The sequence below is a fragment of the Echinops telfairi genome, unplaced genomic scaffold (assembly GCF_000313985.2).
Source record: "Echinops telfairi isolate 266 unplaced genomic scaffold, ASM31398v2 ScPeMD7_655;HRSCAF=1070, whole genome shotgun sequence".
Taxonomy (NCBI): domain Eukaryota; kingdom Metazoa; phylum Chordata; class Mammalia; order Afrosoricida; family Tenrecidae; genus Echinops; species Echinops telfairi.
In genome coordinates this window covers 5,114,992-5,133,337 of record NW_022104553.1, presented here as the reverse complement: position 1 = coordinate 5,133,337, position 18,346 = coordinate 5,114,992, and the positions used below count along the sequence as shown (strand labels likewise).

Here is an 18,346-nt window from a genome sequence, read left to right as displayed (position 1 = left end):
TAATGCCGGGAGCTTAAGTGGAGAGGAAATGTTTTGAGAATGATGAGGGCAATGAATGTACAAATGTGCTTTACACAATTGATGTATGTATGGATTGTAATAAGAGTTGTATGAGCCCCTAATAAAACGATTTAAAAAAATCGTCACAGTCTTGGAAACTCACAGGGGCAGTTCTACCCTGTCCTATAGGGTTGGCATTGATTCGATGAGAGTGAGTTTGAATCTTTCATATATATAGGTGCATCTAGTGATCTCTCTATTCAAATAATAAAAAAAAAACCCAACTGGTCAATGTGTACATACACAGACTAACTCCAAGATGAAAAAAACTCAGTTGCAGAAACACAACCATATGCTGGCTTCAATGAGTATCTTTTCTTTTTTTTTCAATTAATATCTTTATGTGTGAATTCAATTGAGCTACGCTTTCACATCATTCAATTGCGAGGGCTAAGTGACAGTGGCAAGCTTTCTATCTCCTGTCCACTATCCAACTTAGCCTATACCATTCACTGGAAGAAGAACTACTTGGGGAGCCCTCAACAGTCATCTTGCCAGCTCAATACTACCATGCAGAACAAACCCTTCATCATTTCCACACCGAACTGAACCCTGCGCCACCTTCCATAGACACCTGTGCATTGCATGATAAGGCGAGAAAGGTGGTCCAGCCCTACCCTTTGGGGTTTCCTTGAGCCTTCATACCTGTGCAGATGCTCCTGTAAGACTTGGTAAATGCTGATAAGAAAAGTTTGGTTTTTAAAACTCCCCACAACACAGTCTTTGTAGATTCGGAATTCTGCAGCCGTCACTGCTTCACCGTCAGGAATCTGGGATAGGTTGAACTTGAACTCTTTGTGGTGTCGCTGGCGAGGGGAGAACTCCTTGTCGTACTCCACTATAAAGATTAAACAAGAGAGAGTGACAGCTATTGTTATTTGACTAAGTGCCACAGGCTCACCTCCTGAACGTCCCCCGCATTACTTTGTAAGCTGATTACCAGAACACTGGCTAATGCAATCTGATAGGCTTACATGAAATCCTTTATTTTACCCAAAGATTACAGAATCTCCCTAGACTTGCAATTCTTTCATGTAAATATTTAGTTTACACAATTTGCACAGGCACAAGTGATTTAAACCTCTTGGCTTTGGGTTTTTGCCTGAATCAAACCAAAACACTAAGCAGAACATTGCTGTTCCATGGCTTCTCACGCCTGGTGCCCCGTGCATCACTCTGGACGACTGCTCCACAGGGTTTTCCAGGTCTAATTTGTAAGGAAGCGGAGTACCAGGCCCCTCTGGCTTTGCTGACAAGCAGGTCTGAACTGCGAATCTTCAGACTAGTAGCTGAACACAACCCCTTTTTGTCACCCAGAGACTATTCTCCGTATACAAAAATGGGTTGGGGGAACCGATGACAAGGATCTACATAGAGCCTCCTCCCTGGGGGACGGACAACAGAAAAGGGGGTGAAGGGAGACGTCGGACAGGGCAAGATATGACAAAATAATAATGTATCAATTCTCAAGGGTTCATGAGGGAGGGAGCGGGGAGGGAGGGAAAAACGAGGAGCTGATGCCAGGGGCTCATGTGGAAAGCAAAAGTTTTGAGAATGATGAGGGCAATGAATGTACAAATGTGCTTGACACATTGATGTATGTAAGGATTGTGATAAGAGTTGTATGAGCCCCTAATAAAATGATGAAAAACAAAAGAAAAGAAAAAAACAAACAAAATTGGTTTAATCAGCCTCCACGGGAATGTTCTAGAAATAAGTTCAATGGTGACTATGGACACATCTGGCAGTTGTGGGCCCCATGCTCCCTCTCATCTTATTGTCAATGGTTCATAAGTAGTAACCATGATGAGAGTTGTGGAGGAAGGTGGGGTGGAGTGCCAGGGGACCAGAGGCAGCAAGGCACTTCAAGGGATGGCACATGTTGACTGTTGTTCAATGGACATTTCAATCAAAGTGTCACGCAAAAAGGGCTATCCTCCCTAAAATTCTTCCATACTAGTTGCAGCTGAGTCTGAAACATTTGGAAGAGAAGAAGCCTCAATACTGTGAAGCTGCTGGAATCACCATTTGTTTCAAATCATTACAGGAGTGGGAAGTCTCGTGCTTCTCCTGCAGAGCAGGTGGTGGTTTTGAACAGCTGGCTTTGCTGCAGTTAGCAGCCTGACCCACTACACCACCAGAATCTCAAATAAGAGAAAAGAGGCATGGAGGTAAATCATCAATGGGGCACTTTGCTATTTGCAATTATGTGAATAGGAAAAACATAATAGAATTGAGTCCATATGATTTTTTAAAATTAAATCTTTCCCTGCATAAAAGCAAACTGTAGAAAAACTTCAATAACGAACAATAATTTTCAGTCAACTTAGAAAGCTCTTTGTGAGACAAAAGGTATCACACCTCAGATACTTAACTCATAATCTTTGTAAAGGAAAAAGAGGGGGAGTGTTTGTAGTTTCCCACTGTAAATCCTTGACTGTTTTCCCCAGATTAGGGGACGGTTCTGCCCTGTTGCTCTACTTGCAGTGTTTTTCTTAATCATGCCCACAATGAAATCTCATGAGCAAGTTAATATTTTATGGCTCGGTTTTCTCGGGACTTGTGGATAGAAAAAAAAAAATCAAATTCTTTGCCGCTTCCAATTTCCCACATGTATTGTCCATAATCATCAGAGAGAAAACGTTTTGAAAATCTAACTGCTTTCATATTAATAATAATTCTAAAAGTCAACAACCCTTGAGGAGAAGCTAAGCAGGGAACAGGAGAAGCAAAGCGAAGCCGTGTCCACGAGTGATCTTAAAGCATTTTCTGAACTGGCCTTTGCACCAGTGCAACAAATCTTGTATATTCCAGTTCTCTCTCTGAAAACAGAAACCAAACAGCTCTGGCTTGAATATAGAGAAAGGAGCCCAAGGAGAAAGTAAATCATGGTCCTTCCCAAGCAGAGGGCAGGTTTTCTAATTAATGGCTAAGCATGAAAAGCAATATTGTTGGAAAGTTCACCCAAGGACACTCGCCCATGATCGCGTATCACTTTTCTGTAAAACTGATCTGCCTTTTAACTTTGATATGCAATCATCATTGGTTAAAAGGTGAATCAAATCTTGATTTTCCAAAGAGACTTTCTGAAAATACAGTCACAGAGCCTTTCGATAGGCCCCTTTAGGTGATTAGTTTTCATATGGCTAAGTGAAAATTCATTCTTCTGATTGATTTGAGAGCATGCATTAGAATTCTTCTCAGACATTTTCCATCTGCTAATACAAACCATTAGGAAAAGAATGCAAACATGAAGCAAGATATAAGGCAGTAACTTTCAGATATTGCAGTTATTGAAATGTAGAAAGAGGCAATAATCCCAGTATGTGAAAATCTTGGTAAATAGTCTCCACCCCCAGCCCCCAGCCCCACACGAAACCCCATCTCCTGTGTTCACACCCTGGGATAGTCCATTAACTTGGGCTGGTTCTGTGGCCTGCTTTACATCAATAGAATGTAGCAGAAGGAATATTATGTGACTTTGAGATGAGGTCATAAGCTTTGAACTTCCTTCTACTTAGATTTCTTGGAGTGTTCATCTGCAGAAAGGCAGCTGCTATGGAAGCGTGGTGCAAACGGAAAGGTTGGACGTTTGAGTCCACCAGGAGATACCTGGGAAGAAAAGTCCTAAATGAAGAACAAATAAACGCCATTGAAAGCCCATAGGGTACAGTTCACACATGGGGGTGCCCTAATTCAGAATCAACACAAAGGAAACTTAAAAAAAAAATTGAAGTCATAGAATCACTGTACAAGTACCCAGAGTGTGAAAGAAATGATATCTTCAAAGATTCCGAATGAGTGACTAGCACGTCTGAACATTCTTCCCATTCTTACACGTGGAAGAACAGTTTAAAAAATTTCCAGAGCTCAATGGATAAAAAAGAGCAGCAAAACCCCACCTAAGGCATGTGGGTAAAAAATATAGGCTTCTATATCAGAAACTGATTTTTTACCCACAACAGAACTGTGGTACTTTTGTAAGGAAGTGGGTCCTAGATCCAACCATGACTTTGTCCAGCTTGTCTGTCTCCCTGGTTTCATCCAAACCCCAAACCACACTCACTGCCATTGAATTCATGTCCACTCACAGCGATATGAATTCTGTAAAGAGTTAAAGTCTCGGAAACTCACGCGGGCTGTTCTCTCCTGTCCTATAGGATATGAGTACGAGCTGTCGTCTCAAATTCGGTAGAATCAAACTGCTCACGATTCTTCCCAAACCACTTCCTGCTTCTGAAATCCGTTTTATTCCCATCCCTTCCTTCATTCTAGTTCTCCACACCCAAATTATCTTTCTTCTGCTTTTTAAAAATCATCTCCAGGGAAGCACCTTCCCAGCCCTCAGTCTCTGATTGCTAGCCTCTCCTTTCAAGCTCTTTGACCAAAACATTTTCAAATATTTTCTCAATCTCTCTATATGTTTTAGCTCAAAACCTCAAACCTTCCTCACTTTCCCATGTGATCTCAGCTACCAGTCACTTACATATGCCTGAAACCCTTCATTCCCCTACCCATTTCCATTAGGTGCACCAGTAACAGCTCATACAAACCAAACAAAACCAGTTGGCATTCAGTTGGTTTCAATGCAAGCTGACCCCATACATGCCAGGGTCCAAGTGTGCTCCACATGGATTTCAATGGCTGGTTTTTTAGAAGTTGATAACTAGGCCTGTCCTTCCAAGCCCCTTCTGAGTGCACACGGATCCAACCCGTAAAGAAAATTCGATCATTGGCTATATAGGCAGTCCCCAGGTTATGAAAGCCCAATTTAAGTAAAATGCAGTTATGAACCAACCCCCATTAAGTCTATTATTAAAAGACAACAACTGAGGTACATCTTATGGTTTATAATAAACAAGTACTATTTTGTAATATAAAAATTATAGTTATTAGTATTAATATTATGTTTAAGATAGTTTAGTGTATCCAAAAGTGATTCTTCAATGGTTTGTATATAGGAAGGCATAGACTACAGAGTGAGACAAGCATTTGACTAATTGACCTTAGCAGTGAACCATACCTAACTTGAGAACAGAACTAGGGACCACCTGTATGTGCATCTGCATGCCTTAGTAGCAAAATTGTAATGTTTTCAATGAGTTTATCAACTCCCCTTCAAGCTACATGATTATGAGCCATTCAGGGACTAGGAGAAGGAAGAAACTGGAGAGAGGCAAGTTTTGAGCTTAGCCCTTAGCATCTATTCTGCTACCTCAGCATTAGCTTTATCAATTTGGTGGTGCCCAGTGTACAACTAACTAGTAGCTAATTGCGGATTTGGAACGCAAGTTCCCTATTTGTTAGTTACGTGATGCAGAGCAAGATACTAGTTTACTTTGCCCCCATCGGTTTTGCAGAATAACATTTTTAAGATGAAGTAAGACCGCAGTGTACTGAACTACTTATAATACAGCCATTCTGACCCCAGTCTTTGTGACTTCCACACAATGACTGGGTGGGACTATGCAAATGAGATGCTTGTGGCCCAGTTAGGGATTGGACAGTTTGCTGCTAATGCAAATAAGGTTCATGTACCCCTGATGAGGACTTTGTTCCTCCTCTAAGGAGACAGAGGTGGCAGGGACCAGAGACTGTGCCAGGCAAATTCAAGGAGCTTGTTGCACAGGCCCCAACAGGTGAGGGCAAGAAGCATCTGTCTCGATAAAGAACGGTACTCTCTCACCTCGTGTTACTTTGGAGGCATTCCTGCTCTGGAGTTGTACTGTACTTCCCTACTAAGCCACTTATCTGTAAGTGCACGTTGTGCATTCTATGAGGCATTGCGGTGAACTATGGAAACCAAAGGGCAGGAGGAGAAGTAATTGGTGTTAGATTTGATGGTAGAGTTGGACATCTGAGACACTTTTAACCTCTGACTCAGAGGAACCAGCTTTGTGCTGATTCTTATAAAAGTTGGTAAAATATGGGCATGTAATGGCCGATGAGACTATAATGAAAAGTGGAAGATCTAACCAGGTCTTATATGAAGTAGTTGCATCTCCTTAAACTATCTGATAGTGTTATACTGAATATCGGACAGTTTCTCTTAGGCCAGTATTGAAGAGACATACTAAATGGGAGCCACCAGAATTACCTACTTTAAATTGTTCACAGGGGATATTTGGTGGACAAAAGTCTACTGCCTTTATTAAAAATATGATTAAGGCTGAGGAGTTGATGCGAATGAATTTTCCATGTAACTAGATGGCTCATGGAGGCTGATACAGATGATAGTGAGGCCGAAATAAACTGTGGCTACAGCTGTTCTAGACATGGAAACTACAGCCAGCTAGAGGAGATTGGAACTCAACGATTATCTTGCAAATGCATTTTTTTTAAACATTTTTTTTATCCTAAGCTTACTGTCATGTCAGAAAAATCCCAATTTACTTTCACTATATTGCCACCGAGTTACTTGAATTCACTGATTTACTAGTTTGGTGACAGGAGACTTGAAGTGTAAGGATGCATTACTTTGATGACACTATGTTAATATCAAACCCCAAAGATCTGAATACAAAGGTGGCCCATATGACCAAGAGATTGAGGAATAAATATTGCATAAATCCAGGTCTCTGCCTCAACAGTGAAATTCCTGGAAATAACTTGGGCAGAAAGTTCCCATGTGATTCCGTAGGCAACTAAGAATCAGTTCCGATTGCTACCTATCCCAAAGACTAAGACACAGGTTCAATGTTTGGGAATATTGCTGAATCCCACTCATAAAAATCAATCAAAGGAGTAAATCTCCACTGCATTCACAATAAAAAGGAAAGTGTGTTCAAATGGGACGTCAACCGACAATAGGTATGTCCCTGTTACTGAAAGCAGTCTCATTATCCTTAGCATTAGGCCCTTATAAGCCAAATTCAGACATGATTTTGGAGGGTGTCTGCTACATGTTCTGATGTTGACTGGCGCTTACAGCAAAAACTGAGAATGTTCCCTACGGCAACCAATGAGGTTATAGACTAGAAAACTTCCAGATGCTGCAGCATGATACAAACTTGGAACATCTGTTTTGGGGGATTGCAATTGATTTGAGACTGCCTCAATGGCAGACGAATATAAAAACCACCATGAGACCTAAAATACCCATAACATCTTCATTCATTGCTATTGAGTCAATGCTGACTCAAAGTGGCCCCCTGGAGGTTTCATAACTGTTTACAGAAGCAGAAAGCCCAGTATTTAAACTGCTGAGCATGCAGATCACAGCCCAACATGTAACCACTATATCATAATGTTTAGGCGATGTCAAATACACACACACATACAGGAGGGGGTATGTACACCCAAAACACTGGGATTGTGCTAGGTGGGGCAGAGCTTTCCTAGTAAGCATTTTTCCCACTAGGCGAGCATCCAACAACTTACTCTGAGTTAGTGCCCCCAGTGGCATCACCTGGGAAGGTTCTCTGTAGGTACTGTGAATTTTTCATGAAAGCAGTTTGGCTTGAACCTTATTTTTTGGTGAAGGTCGATTCAAGAGAACAGCATGCAGCTGTGAAATTTTGTTTCCTGCTCGGTAACAATGCTGCAGAAAATGTCATGTTGAACACAGCTTAAAAGGACAGCACTATAGGAAAAACTCAAGTATACAAGTGGTATTCTCATTTCAAAAAAAGGTGAAATGTTGATTGATGATAAACCTCATTCTGGATATCCATCAACTTCCTGAATGGACAAAAATGTCCATTCATAATACATTTGGAATTCGTTCCACCAGGTCAGACTGTTAATAAATCTTTCTACTTAGAGGTTCTGAAAAGATTGTGAAACAATGTGCAACAAGAAAGGCCCAGTTTGTGGCAGATGGGTGACTGCTTTTGCCACCATGACAATGCACCTGCTCATGCAGCCATCTCCGTGCGCCAGTTTTTGGCAAAAAGCAGCATGCCTCTGTTGTCCCACACACCTTACTCACCTAAACTTGCTCCGTGTGACTCCTTTTTGTTTCCACAAATGCAGAAGGACATGAAAGGATGGTGATTTGATGACATAGAAGAGGTGAAGAAAAAACCGAGGAAGGTACTGTCAGCCATCCAAACAGATGAGTTTGAAAAATGTTTCCAAGAATGGAATCACAGATTTGACAAATATATTAAGCATAATGGAGAGTACTTTGAAGGTGAAAAAGTTGTTTTGTTAAAAAAAAAAAAAATCAAATACATAGCTTTGAAAAAAATTCATGGGGTACCCCCTCATATATGGAAGATTGTGCTCCAAACAGTCCCACGGTAAAGCGGAAATGGGTCACAGAGGAACAAGTGGCTGGGGGAAGTTCAGGGAAACTCCCACCATCATATCCATGAGCAGGTAGCTTCTTTCTCCATAGTTCCTACGCCAGAACAACCTGAGAATCTGGAAAAGTTCATGATTACATGGCCAGTACCCTGTGACCTTTATGATGGCCAGTAGAAGCCTGCTTGGTTCACGAGTGGCAGTTACAGGGTATATTTGATATGGGAAGCTCTTTCATTAAGACCAGCAGCTGGGAAGACTCTTGTATTAAGAACCAGCAGCTGGTTGAAAGAGTTCAGAACAGGTCACTCACTGGGCTAAACTTCACGTGGTCTTCTTCAACGTGATGGAAGACTTGGGAAATGGCCTCCTATGTTTGGATTTTTACCGACTTATAGGCAATGGCCAAGAGCCTAGCTATATAATCAGGCAAACGGGTGATGGAAAATTGTAAGGGGACAACTATGTGGGGCATGGACCTGTGAAAAACACTTGGGAAGTTAGAGGCTCATCAGAGTAGGGCATATCATTGCCCATGAGAAAAACCTGGCCCAGATGGATGTCCAGAATGAGGTTTATCATCAATCAACATTTCACCTTTTTTGCGTGAATTGGGATCAGCGAGTGGACCTGTTGGTATATCCATGGAGGTCTACGAAAGGAGTGACCAGGTGGAGGGGGTAGCAGTGATCAGATGGCCTCTTGCACTTCTGGAAACACAGTGATAATAAGGGCTTCTCTGACACGTCATGCAGGTAGCTATGGGGCAGATCCCTGGGGAGAAATTATATTGGGCTAGTGATGCTGGTGGCATCAGATGGCTAAAAAAATGAGTCCTCACTGGAATAGAGAGTGTTCTGGACTGGGTTTTGCAGGTCCCACAATAGAAAGGACAAAAAATGCCATGGAGAGATTGAAAATAATGATACTGTACCAATTAGAGACACCAAATTATATTTCATCAGATCAAGGAATATATTTTACAGCCCACACGGTGCAGTAATATGACAGGAAACATCTTATCAAATGATCACACTATGTTGCGTACCACCTCAGTGTGATAGAGGATTGGAATGAGCAATTGAAACATATGTTATCTAAAACATGGCGGTCGGGGTGTGTGTGTGTGAGTAGTGTACATAAAGGCATGAAGGACTGGCTAACATGTTTTCCCAACTGTGTGTTCACACTTAACATGGTGGGTTGGTAAATTGGAGTGGGTGCTCACCACTAGATAGCTTTCTATGCTTCTCTGGGGAATCTGAGTGGGGGGAAAAAACTGAAGGAGGGTACTGGTACCACCATACAATTCTCCCCTACATCATCTAAAGCCACTGTTTTTTCCCTGTCAGATGCTGTGATCCTAGAACCAGGGTTGGAACACGGATAATTCTCAAGCAATGACCCCAGAACCTGTACAGCACCCTACTTACAGGTCTGGTTTGATGGATTATACCTTCGCCATCTGGCAAAATTGAGATTAACAAGGAATAGTGTCTAATGGCTAAGATAGTCCGCTAGTGTTAGGCCTATGTAACTTTATCCAACATGAATGGAAGTGGCCTGAGATAGAAGCACCTGTGGACTTGCTACCAGCGATCTAGACTGACATGTTCTTTCCCATGGTGGAAAAGTTTGAGTAAATATAAATGACAAATACAAGTAAGGAGAAGTAGCGGAAGACCAAAGAATGAATAAACAGGTTACGAAGCAGGGGAAATCAAAAATGACGCTGACACCTACCTCAAGAGACTCGGAACAAGGGAATGCTCTTCTCTAGATAGTCCTTGTTCTTGTTAGATGCCATCGAGTCAGTTCCGACCCATGGGGACCCTGTGCACAACATAACAAAACACTGCCAGATCCTGCACCCTTCCCACAATTGCTCCTAGTGCCCGAGTCCATTGTGCAGACACTGTCCCAGTCCATCAACTGATTTCCTGCTTCGAATCCTTTGTTGGAATCCCGTGTTTTCATGATTGGAAGGCATTTTGAAAGAGATGAACAATTTGAGGTAAGATGGATTTTGATACTACTAGTGGGATATATATGTCTCAAGGGGTGCCTGATATTGGAATTGAAAGGACGAGGCCCACTCTTGAGGTTCATGCAGTTATCAGGGCCTGCACGAGATGACAACATGCACTAAAAGTGAGATAGTAGCTCATCAGAAGCAGAAAATGTAGGTGGGCGTTACATATCCCATGGGTCACTAAAGAATTAAACTTGATCAGGGGTCAGAAAGGATGGTGCCAAGACAATTTTTGGAAAACCTAATCAGATCAAAGGGGTATGAAAGGGCCAAATGCTAGTGAATTACCCAATATGTCACAAAATGATTGGAGAGACTATGCAGATAAGGTACGTGGGACCCACCAGGTGGGGTTGGAGGGCTCACTGCTAATGCAAATAGGTGCATGAGACACATAAGGGGATGGGATCGTGTAAATAAATTTTGACATCTTACTAGGTGAGTTAGTTAATTGTGCCAACCTGGTCGATAATCACATGTGGGGCTAATTGAAAGGTGGAGGGATAAATGGGTGGTGAGCCTCGCCTTTCTGGTTCTCGGGTCTCTTGCTTTGTGATGGTCGCACCAGGGTGCAGCTGCCTTAGCAGTTGCCTGCTTCAGCTTGCAAGATTGACTTCCTACAAGACATCCCCCAGGAGAAGCCACATGGACCTATCCCGATGCAGCCCTGGGTGCTGGAGCAGCCGTGTGGAGACCCCTGCTAGTGTTGAGATGCTTATTCTTTTACTGACTCAGCTTTCCTCCTGCAGTCGGCATCATTGCCTCTGTTTTGTGAGGTGGAGGACTTTGTGGACTAGTGTTGGGTTAATGGGTTAATGTTGGACTTGTGGGCTTGGGCAGCATTGGGTTGGGATGTTTTCGTGATGCACCTTTTCTTTTCATATAAAACTCTCTTATACATGAGTTGCTGTGGATTTGTTTCTCTAAAGTACCTAGACTAATACATTATGGTACCAGGAGTGGGGTACCGGAGAAACCAATGATGCCTCTGGGGTCTGGAGCTTTGGGGGCATAAATCCCTTGAAGTTTTCTTTCTTTTTTTTCTTTCATTTTCAAAGCTTTGAATGGGCCACATAACATTTTTGTAAGAAAAATGGAAAAGTGATGAAAATACTGTAGGCATGTTCATGAAATACATATGGCCTGCCATTTAAACAAACGATGCTGCTGTTTGAGTCTGGGCCCTGATTTTCCCAGGTGCCAGCTGCAGGGCGTGCGGGTCCGGAGCGTGGGGTGGGTGCGGGAGCCTTTCTGGATTTGGGTGTGACCCAGGAAGGCAGACGGGCCAAGCCCTGGTGGGTGGAGCCGGAGTGGGTGTTAGCAGTCACTTGGGGATGTTCCCATCATGCAGTACAATGTTAAAGGAAGTTCTTTGCAGCCTGCCTCTGGTTCATGAGCTGTTTGTTTCAAAGGGTTGTTTGCCTCGTCTCAGATCTTCCTGAAATTTCCTGTGTAAGTGCTATGTATTTATTTCCCCCACAGGAACAGGGAACACATGTTTAGTGTTGCTCTTTAGACCCAGGTCTGTTTCATTAATGCAGCTGTGCCCCAGATTCTCCTTTAACCTTAAAAATGGCTTCAAATTGTCATTTATTTTGACTGGAATAAATACGTGAATGAAAAGGGAAAAAAAGATGCTGTGGAGAGATCAATCGCTTGTTTGTGAATTGTGTAAAAAATATTTTCCTGTTCTTCCAACAGGGAATAAGGTGAATGGGGAGAAGAGATACTGTCTCGGACCCAGGGTGGCCACTGTTGCCATGGGGCGCCATCAGCTTTCTGTGAACTCGCTACACAAAGCAGGCGGGTGTGCCCTCGTGTCGGTGCTGCTCTGAGAAAGGAGAACCTGAGCTAAACGGAAAAGCTTGCTGCATTATTACAGACAAAATGCTTTTGAATCCTGCCAATTCAGAAAGTTTTGTAAACTATTATGAAATTTTAAGCAGGAAAATTTAAATATCAAGAAACCAGAGTGTGTCCATGTTGTGGTTGTGGTGGTGGTGGTGGGGATGGGGGGTGGGTGGGGGGTGGAGACAGAAGAAACGTTATAATCTGGTTGTGTCAAAACCCATCGACATCCATGGATGCGAATCAGGATAATCCCAACATTGACTCTGATGAGGTGGTGATCAGACATACATCCACGGATGAGAACTAGGATAATCCCAACGCTGATTCCACTCTTTTTTTTTGGACACTCACTGTCCCCTCAATGATGCCATACTCAGGATTACATGGTTTATTAAGGAAGAAAGACGTTGCAACTCGGGATCAGGATCCACTTGAAAGGAACAGGATACAGCTCTTCAGTTAGGACCGCTTCCAACCAAAGCAGCTCTCAGCTTCTTCTTAGATGCGCCACAGGCAGGTGCTCCTTCCCTTAGGCGGGCTCACAGATCGACCTTCTCCCGACAGCCTCTCCTTCTCGAGCTCCACTGACAGGGTGCCCAGAGACATTGCACCTCACCAGCATTGCTCAGAGGCACCCAGCTCTCTCTCAATTTTGGGGGGTTGGAAAACCAGTGCAGGCACTTCATGTTTCCTAGTTCCTGTTAACCACACTGCTGCTGCTCTGCCATGGAGTTCTACCCAAGTCTGTTTCTTGTCCCGCATCTGAGGTAGTTAGTTTATTGTGCCAACCTGGCCAATAAACACATGTGGGATTAATTGAAGGGTGGAGAGATATGTGGCGCTGTGAGCCTCACCTTTCATGTCTTGCTCTTTGATCATTGGACCAGTGTGCGGCTGCCTTCCTTGTTTGGTGCCTCAATTTGCAGGCTACACTACCTGTGGGACACCTAACCCATGGACCTTGTCACTGTAATTTGAGGTTCCTTCAAGACCTGCTTCGCCACACCTTTGGAATTTACATCTCTTGAGCTGGGGACTGTTGGACCCTGTTGGTTGGCTGACTGTTGGTGACCTGCCTTGCTGCTTGCTGCCTGGATAACCTGAATTGCTCTACAGAGGACTACCCAGCAGCCCTCAAGACTTGAAGGACTGCCAGTGTGTCACAACTGTCTCATGGGAGTGAGTTGCACTGAGCCATTTGTACTGCTTTATAATTTAATTAACTGTTTATTTCTTATGTGATATGTCTATCTGTATGAATATATATAAAATTATTAGCATTCTGGTTTTGTTTCTCTAGAAAACCCTGTCTAACACACACATCATATCCAGCATTACCGCTCTCACTCTTGGGTCTAGGACAGTGGTTTTCAACCTGTGGGTTGTGACCCCTTTGGGGGTCAAACGACCTCTTCACAGGGGTCACCTAAGACCATCGGAAAACACATTTCCAATGGTCTTAAGAACCAAGTCACTGTTCCTATATTCATCTCCAGGAGGGTCCGCCCACATGCAGATATGCCCTCATATGAGTGCCTGGTGTGAAGACTGTTACTCATGCTACACCATGCTTCAAGACAAATTTTCATTTATTTGTAATTAGAAATAAATATTTCATGATATATAATTAACATATTGTTTTTGTGATTAATCACTCTGCTTTAATTATGTTCAATTTGTAACAATGAAAATACATCTTACATATCAGATATTTACATTATGATTCATAACAGTAGCAAAATGACAGTGATGAAGTAGCAACAAAAGTAATTTTCTGGTTGGGGTCGCAGCATGAGGAGGGTGGAGGAACCTCAGCACAAAGACCTTGTGTACAAAGAACTTGCTCTGGTGCTCCAGGTTTTCTTTGATGGTAGTGAGGTCTTGTGTAATCTCTGTGTATCTGGTTCTTATGTAAGCCTGTTTCTTGCCAATTCATGACCCTCCCGCTAGAACTAACAGGCACAGTAACTTAACTTACACAGCATCCAACCAATTTCCCCAAGGTCACTAACTCCTGCTAGGTGAAACTCCGGTAGTATGGTAGGTTACAGGTTAAGCTTCAAACTGTAAGGTCAGCAGTTGGGGAGAAAAATGAGGCTTTCTATTTCTGTAAAGGGTTAAAGTCTCACAAACCCACCACAGGGGCAGTTCTATCCTGTTGTGTAGGATTGGCAGTGAGTTTGGTTTGGTTGATTTCCTTGACAGACTAACTACTCCCTTAGTGGACCAGCCAGTCATTTGCAGAAGAATTACAAACCCTAGGGCAGAGAAGAGAAACCCATTGTCCTGCCAACCTGATATTTTGTATTTCTCCTTTGGTAGTTAATTAATCTTGAGTTTAAAAAGTACACAGAAGGGCTGCAGAGTTTGTGGAAATGCTTCATTATTTTCATTTCCCTATTTACACAGGTTCTATGAAGTAATCTTGTACAATTACATAAAAATGTCACGTTACTGAGGAAAGGGTTCAAAAGTAGTAAGACCTACCACTTGTAAAATTCTAGTACCTGTCTATCACTTTGTTTGATTGTGCTGCCTTGTGTATTGATGTGATGTTGGGAGTGATGCCACCTGTATTTTAAATACTAACATGGTCACCCAGGATGGACAAGTTTTAGTGGATCTTGCACACGCAGCACAGCACTGTCCAACAACCTTCCTTGTTTGGGTTCTGACATCAGGAAGAATCCATCACTGGAGACGTGGAGGGCCAAGGAAGGCATGGGAGACACTTGCTGAGACAGATCGACAAGGCAGACACAATGATGGACATGCTGCCGGTGGTAAGGGTAACCTAAGAATCAGAGCCAATAGAACAGCACTGAACTATCGCCTCTCAAACGATCAAATGGATAAAGCCCATTTGAATTAAGAATCTCAGATTGTACACAACATTTTTGTCGTTATAAAATGAAAGCTTCCTTGAATGTTGAATGTTGAAAATGCTACAAATGAGTGGATATGCACATTTTAATCATCCAACAAAGAAAACCTTAACTCCTAAACTTACTCAAGGAGTCCTGGTGGGGCAGGAGTAAGTGTTGGGCTAACAGCAAAGTCAGCAGTTCAAGCCCATCAACCATCCTCAGGGAGAAAGGAAGATGTGGCTATATGCTCTATCTTGGGAACCCCATGGAACAGTTAGTTTCTACACTATACACTGGCTATCAGTAGGGACAGACTCAATGCAGTGGGTTTGGTTTTAATTTATTCAGTTTGGAAGTTGTAATTTAGGACTTTCCATGTACAAGTCTAATTATTTCTCCATCGTTGCCTTCCTCTTCATAGTCCCCATCTGTATCTCATAGTCCTCGAGCATCATTTTCTTTCTTTCTTTTTTTGAGCATTGTTTTCATTTATATAAGTCTTGCGTTGGCCATGGTCGTCTCCCTACTCATTACAGTCTTTGCCTGAATGCTGTGTTCCTGTTCCATTATGTCCTTCTTCTACTTATACCTTCTCGCATCTTCTTTTCCTTCCTTTCGGACTTTTCTCCATGCTCAGACTTCTGCTGGTGACTAATCTCAGGTGTCTTTGTTCCGCTTCAGTGGGGTTTAGGTGCTTTGTGTTCACGACCCATGAGCCTGAGCTATTTGACCAGATGGAGACCAGAAACGACACCTTCCTGTAGGTCTTAGCTGAGGGATGGGACCTGGGATGCAACAGAAGACAGCAATCCACGGATGCCCACACACTGGTAATAAGCACCTGCTAGAAGAGGAACAACGCTGACGCTATTGCGATAATTGCAAGAATTAGTTCCAAGACACGTGTTTTCAAGTGAGCTGTGTGTCTTGTTGGTGGGTTTGGCACACTCCCTTAAATCAATCTTGTAGACTTACTGGGATCCCTGTAGAGTACAATCAGTTAGTGCACTCAGCTGCTAGCTGGAAGGTGGTAAGTTTTTGTCCACCTAGTAACATCTTAGAAGAAATGTCTGAATTTCTACTCTGAAATACCAGCCACTGAAAACAGTTCTTATTGGACAGGCAGGATTGTCATAGATCAGTCAACTTGAATGTGAATGGTAATAGGTAGAATTGTTATTTTTTGAGAGAATTACTTTTAGACAACTGAGATAGCTGGCAATTCAATGGATGTGTCATCTTCTTATTGTAATAATATTGATTATTCCTTTAAGTATTTTGAGATCATTATATGGCACGTATTCAATGTAGAATTGTAATATCTTCTTGGTGGATTGAATGAGGATTATCATATGGTTCCCTTTATACCCAATAATGCTTTTTTGTCATATCAATTTTTGATAGTTATCAGCTTCCTTTTTGGTTAATAATTGCTTGTTACACATTTTTGTATTTGTTGACTTGCAAGATTTATGTATCATTATTCTGGAAGTTTGTCCCTTAATTAACTGCTTCTCTATAAATTTTATAGAGGCATAATTTATACAACATGATGTAAACATATTTCAGTGATTTGGGAAACATATATATGCAATTCTGTGTAAGTTTCATTCAGTCAAGAATATCTCCATCCATGATCCCCAAAAGTTCCCTTGGTCCTCCTCAGACAACCCTTACCCCTGACCAAAGGCAATCATTAATGTGTCTCCTGTCACTAAAGTTTGTAAAGTTTGATTCAAAAATGGAATAATAAGGTATGTGCTTCCTTCGCGTGTTAGAGACTCATCCATGGCTTAGAGTGTATCAGTGGTTCGGTCCTTGTTTTATTTGGAGATTGTATTATTTTTAGGTAATATTTTGATTAAAATTCATCTTGCACTTGAATCAGTAATTTCCCCCTCAAACCTGGAACCACTTTACCTTAAGGGTCCTGACTGAACGTGTGGAACGACAGGGACAAGGCACCCTCTTGGCCCTGTCCCCATTCTGGTCTCTTGATCAGCAAAGCTACTACCTGGCATTTGAACTCACACAAACTCCAGCTGTTATGTTTGTTTGCTCACAGTAACACACTTGAGATCATCCTCAAAGATGCCCCGAGTCCCTGACACTCATGCTTTAAAGACATATTTGCTTTCATTTATCCTAGATCTCATTGTGCATTAGCAGGAGAGCCCTGCAGATGACCTCATCAGGGACTTCCAGTGTTTGAAGTCTTTGTTTTATGTTTAGAAAGTTCCACTTGGGGCACATTCCTTTCAACATTAGAAATCCTGTAAAACTGCCTAGTACTTCAATGGTTGACAAAGCTTTTCATGCACCTTATCATAGCTGATCCTCAGAATGGTCCTGTACAATGGACACAGCCGGCATTCTTATAACCATCATGTCAGTGGGGATCGGGGTCAGAGGCAGTTAAGTGGCTTCCCTGTGCCACTCATTTTTATGATCTGAGATATTATCTGAATGCTACCCTCCCAACCTTCAATCTCCAGCTCCGCATTCTTCCCCAGGGGATGTGTTGATATCATGCTCAATAAGCATTTATGTCCAGATGTCCCCTGTCTCCTTGAAGCCAACATGTACAAAATCTCTAATCATCTCCTGCCATTAAACCAGTGCCTGAAACCCGCCTTCTGCCTATTTTGTTGCTGTGCTCTGCCTTTGAGTTGGCCCCTAACCCATGGTGACCCCAGGCAAAAACTGGCCCAGTTCTGGCCTGCCCCACCCCCTGATCAAAATTATGTGGGTCAAATAGTGTGAGATTTGAAATTCTATAGCAGATTTTAAAAAGTTAATCAGGGACCCAGGATCACCATACATGTGGTACCTCAGTTCCCACCCTGCAGTGTCTCGACAGGTTGGGATCTGTTGAAGTGATCTACGCTTGGGGAAGTTGGCCCAGCATCAACCCCCATACTTAGGGTCAATAATCAAATGAGAGATCGAACCATGTAGGACACAAACTTGGGGGTCGCAGCTCAAGGTGAAACTGTGCTCACATAGGCTGCTCATACCAACAGTGTCTGCAGTGCTGAGTCATTGGGAAAACTGATGATGATATTAGTGCAATAGACATACCTCAGGCAGGTGATTGTCAAGGCTGTATTTCTTTGTTTATATGGGTTTTTGCTTTCCTGCTTGTAGCTTGCTTTTTGGCGATTTTGTTTTTTCTTTCTTTTTTCCCCCCCTTTCTTTTTGGGTGTGTGTGTTCTGATTGTTTGGTTGCTGATTGGCTTATGGCTGCTATTGATGCAGTTGATGATATTATAGGGTTGTAATTTTGTCA

At 42.5% G+C, this 18,346-nt stretch overlaps 1 protein-coding gene across 1 annotated transcript in view; it reads right to left on the bottom strand.

The window, feature by feature from the left end:
• BMP6 (bone morphogenetic protein 6) overlaps window positions 1-18,346 on the bottom strand; it is a 192,316-nt gene that overhangs the window by 23,088 nt on the left and 150,882 nt on the right. Inside the window, exon 3 of the mRNA XM_013006979.2 lies at window positions 706-898. Within this exon, the coding sequence (XP_012862433.2) occupies window positions 706-898 (193 nt within the window). The remainder of the gene's footprint in view (window positions 1-705; window positions 899-18,346) is intronic.